General features: G+C 39.7%; 1 protein-coding gene across 1 annotated transcript in view; it reads right to left on the bottom strand.

Moving 5' to 3' along the window:
- c1galt1la (core 1 synthase, glycoprotein-N-acetylgalactosamine 3-beta-galactosyltransferase 1, like a) overlaps positions 1–4,148 on the bottom strand; it is a gene marked incomplete at its 5' end in the record, with an annotated part of 9,436 nt that extends 5,288 nt beyond the window's left edge. The window contains 3 exon segments of the mRNA XM_014019016.1: positions 496–1,160; positions 3,230–3,481; positions 4,110–4,148. Of these exon segments, the coding sequence (XP_013874470.1) occupies positions 496–1,160; positions 3,230–3,437 (873 nt within the window).

The following is a 4,148-nucleotide window of genomic DNA, read 5'->3' as shown; positions in this document are numbered from 1 at the left end:
CCCCCCCCCCCCCCCCCAAGACCAATTTCCTAGGGGAAACACTGACTTGTTTATGAGATGTTTTGCTCACAGACAAACAAAACAACATACAATTCCATGATTACCAGCTTTCAGGGTGGCTGGTGATAGTTATGTTTTCTTCAAATCAATACATTTCTCTTGTTATTGTGGCAAAACAATTCGTTCAATAATACTCATTTTCAATTAGAAAAAAGAAACTACTAAACATATTTTAAATGAGAGATCTCTCTCCCTTTTGAAAATGAAATGAACACAAATAAATGACCTTTGACCTTGAGGTTCAGCYTCTTACCTGCACGTCTTCTTAACCTGATCTGCCCTTCTTTAAGAGGCTAATCCACACGCAGGACATCTGCCTAATAGGAACTATCTGTAACTGGCTTTGATGCTATTTGGTTATACCAACAAATGCTTCCACTTCCCAGCACTGAACCCTGCAACCAGTAAACAGCCAAGACATGCAAATGGACTTGCCTCAACAATCGGGTAGTAGCAATAGCTCCAGTACCAAAAGCTCTTGGAGAACTTGGTGGTCAGGTGGTGCTCCGGCACAAAGGGGTGAAAGGTTTCTCGATGCAAAGTATCTCTGGAATCCCCAGCCAGAACGCCCATTTTCTCCAAACACTGTCCCAACGCTAGGTCTTCAACCGGGGTGGTGTGAGTGCAGGCCTTAGTCCGAAAACCTTCAACAAATCTTTTCAGGGCCTCCTTGCTAAGCACGTAGCCCGCGCCTCCGCTCATGTAGCCTTGTTTGGAGTAAGGCTTGAAACGCTTCCCGAAGTAGACGGGCTCTTCGGGGGTGTGGTTGGACAGAATCCAACGCAGGTTGTCCACCACCACAAAGGTGTCGTCATCAGCTTTCAGGAACCAGTCTGCGTYGTTCACGTGGTGTTCGTACACGTAGTGGAAGGCTCGGATGGTTTTCCAGTAGAGCTGGTCGCGGCCCTCTTTGGTGCCCAAGCCCACGGTGGGAAAGCTGGGGTCCTCCACGGAGCTCATGAACACAACAACGTTGCAGTGGCGGCTCCAGGTGGCTCGGACATGGCGGGCCCTGCTCTGCAGGTTGTGCGGCCCTGTCATCACCCAACAGAGAACACGCACCTTCTGGTACAGCGTGTCCGCCACCAGGCTGTCTTCATCTAGAGGAAAACAGAAACAAAGTTTCATCAGTTTTGTTTCACATTTTCCAGTTYCGCACTAATGTAGTTAGCTCATTTTCAGTCATTGTAAAGCTATTCAAACAACTGACATGTTTTTTTTTTCTTCTGTACATTTTTCGACGCATATCTTGTTCTGAAATTTCTGTGCTATTTCAACAACTTACATAACTAAACATCCAGCTCCTTCAGGACATTCTGGCTATGGCTTTTGGTCCTTCAGCATTATAGTTTTGTAGATATTTGGATTTTTCKGCCCTTTTTTTCTCATTGAAAATGAATGAAGCTGTCTTCAACCTTTCAAATTTTTTATAAAGATTACTGTACTTTTTAAATTTTATCCTGGTTCTGTGTTTTTTTTTTTTAATTTTCTGTGATTATTTCAGCTTCCTTTGGCTTCTATTTTGCTGATTTAGGCTTTTTTCTGTTTTTTTTTACCTGAACTTTCCTGCTATTCTGCTAATTTCATCTTCTTTTTTTGCTACTTTAAACTTTTCTATTGTTCCCTTGAATTTAAGTGTTTTGGAGTGGAATGCAGCCTTTGCTGTTGGTGCTTGGCTCTGGTTATGACATCATCAATCTGAGACAAAAGAAAACGCTGCTAAATCTGTTAACTCTGCTAACGCTTCCCTACAAACATAAACTTGAAGGCCAGAGTTTGAGCTTCCGGACCATAGGTACCATCCATGTTCTTTTCAATGAACACATTTTGGATTAAAATTTTAAATACCATCTTCAGCAGCGTTAGCAGCATTAGCTGCTCCTTTTACTTTCATTCTTCCCTCTTCCACTTTTTCTGTTCCTGTCAGCTATATTTCTTCTCCTTTTACTTTTTGCCTACACATTTCTGCATCTTTCAGCTGTTCTCTGCCCCTTGAAGCTTGTGTTTTCACAGTTTAGGTTTTTTTTTTTTAGCAAATTTCTGCAATCATTCAGCTAATGTTGGGTTCTACCACAACTGTTAAAATTCAACTGCTTTCAGCTATATTAATCATCAATAAGCATTCAGACTGAATTTATACAAGAAATTAAATTAATGTAATTAACATTGTTTTTAAAATTTATCTACAAGAAGAGTCCCATTATTTATTCCCTCTCTCTTCAATATGTAAAAATGCTAAAAACTCTGATTATTTCTCGGTGGACTTWTTGCCTAACTTTTCTCCTCGCCATGTTTGCTCAAATCCAAAGTTCAGATGCATCTCAATAATCAAGGTAGAAAAGTCTAAGACAAGTTGAGCAGGTCCTCTGAACAAGTTCTGTAACCATCATTAAACCTTTTTCTGTTWGAAGTTTGTTCCTTTTAGATAAATTTGTGGTTTTCTTTGTACAGTTGCAGAGGACTATGTTGAAAGAAATTCAAGGAGGCAAATTTACTGAAATGAATTTCAATAAAATAATAAAAAAATTAAAAAATAAACTGATAACACAGAGAATAAAGATTTTTAAAATACTAGAAAGTGACAGATAAAATACTGAGTTTTTTATGGAAGAAGTTAAGATATAAATGCACTTTGCTTTGCATGCCAAACTTTCAAACAAAGATCTTGCAAGATCAATTATCAACCAGAGTATGTGTTGGAGAGAAGTCTCAGTTACTGTCACAACTAATATGAGAAGYAAGAATAACTGAAGAAGAGTCATTTTTGGTTTAGTTAGGTTTATAGGCTGTGGCAGCTATTTTGAATTAGGTTGAGTAATAAGTTCTAGATGTAAATCTAATGACTACTCTGCAAATTTTCATAAGTTCTGTGGMTCGTGAGATATTTTGCTAACAATCATGTGAATATACGCTCATGCTCAGACACAGAGAGACACAGGCGATTACATTGACACCTACCTTAATGGCGGCAGGTGATAATAGATTAAATCATGTTTTAGCTTCTTGAACCATTTCTTCTGAAGTTTTTGATTGAACAGATGCTTAAATTATGGTGGTTCAAGACAGTCCGTGCTCTAAATTCAGAGGTAAATAATCACTATGAAGATTTGTCTGTAGATTTACACTAACTGATTTCAGCAGCTGGAGTCTCCTGGAAAACAGAGCATACCTGCGTGATGAGGGTGGATCAGGTAGAGTGCAGCTCCCTCCTTCCTCCAGCCTGTTGGCTTCTCCTCCATCACCATGGCCCTTTCCTGAGCCTCTGACAAAAGCGGGTAGCTCTGCTCCAACCACACCTGGTGCAGGAGGACATACATGCTGCAGGCCCCCACCACGAAGCCAAATGAGAGGGCCAACATGGAGCTGGGGCCCTTCATGGTGACAATCTCTGCAGAGCTGCAACGACCAACTTACAGCATGCCTGCATGGGGTCAAAACACAACTTAATGCAAATCTCATTCAATAGTTTTTAAAATAAGAGTTTAAAAGCAGGAAATAAGTTAGACTTGTCAAACAAGACCAGCATTTTTTATGTAGATTTATCTATAAAGTCAWATATGTTGGTGATAAATCTCACCCTGCAAGTTTTCCTGTCARCAACACAAGCAAAACACTTTCCATGTTGTTATTCCAGCTAATCTTGACCAATAAATTTACAATCGCAGGTTAATACACCCTTTTTAATTCACAGTATTCTGGATTAATATTGATGCGTTGATCCAGTAGAATTGCAGTCCTCAACATACAACACATAGCACCCATTTTTTTAATACCTCACCTTTTGTTTTGTTCTGAAAGAGGCTGTTTTATATTTCCTTAAATAAAGCCTAAATATTACACATGAATCTACACTCATTGTTGTGCATGATGACCTCACATGATGTGTCACACTGATAAACAAGTCTAATTTAGAGGCAGTAACCCGAAGATTGATAAAACAAAAACACTAAGCAAAAAAGGAAACTAATTTTCCAGAAAAAGCCTCAGCAGATGGTTTGAGACCATTTTAGCATCAGTCCATCGTGTGTGTTCATTACCCGGGTCATTACCTCTGCTGGGGGACGAGTCATTGGTGATCACGGTAAAAG

This window comes from Austrofundulus limnaeus, unplaced genomic scaffold, assembly GCF_001266775.1.
Source record: "Austrofundulus limnaeus strain Quisiro unplaced genomic scaffold, Austrofundulus_limnaeus-1.0 Scaffold3, whole genome shotgun sequence".
NCBI lineage: Eukaryota > Metazoa > Chordata > Actinopteri > Cyprinodontiformes > Rivulidae > Austrofundulus > Austrofundulus limnaeus.
The sequence above is the reverse complement of the archived record's forward strand: the minus strand, read 5'-3'. Positions and strand labels throughout refer to the sequence as shown.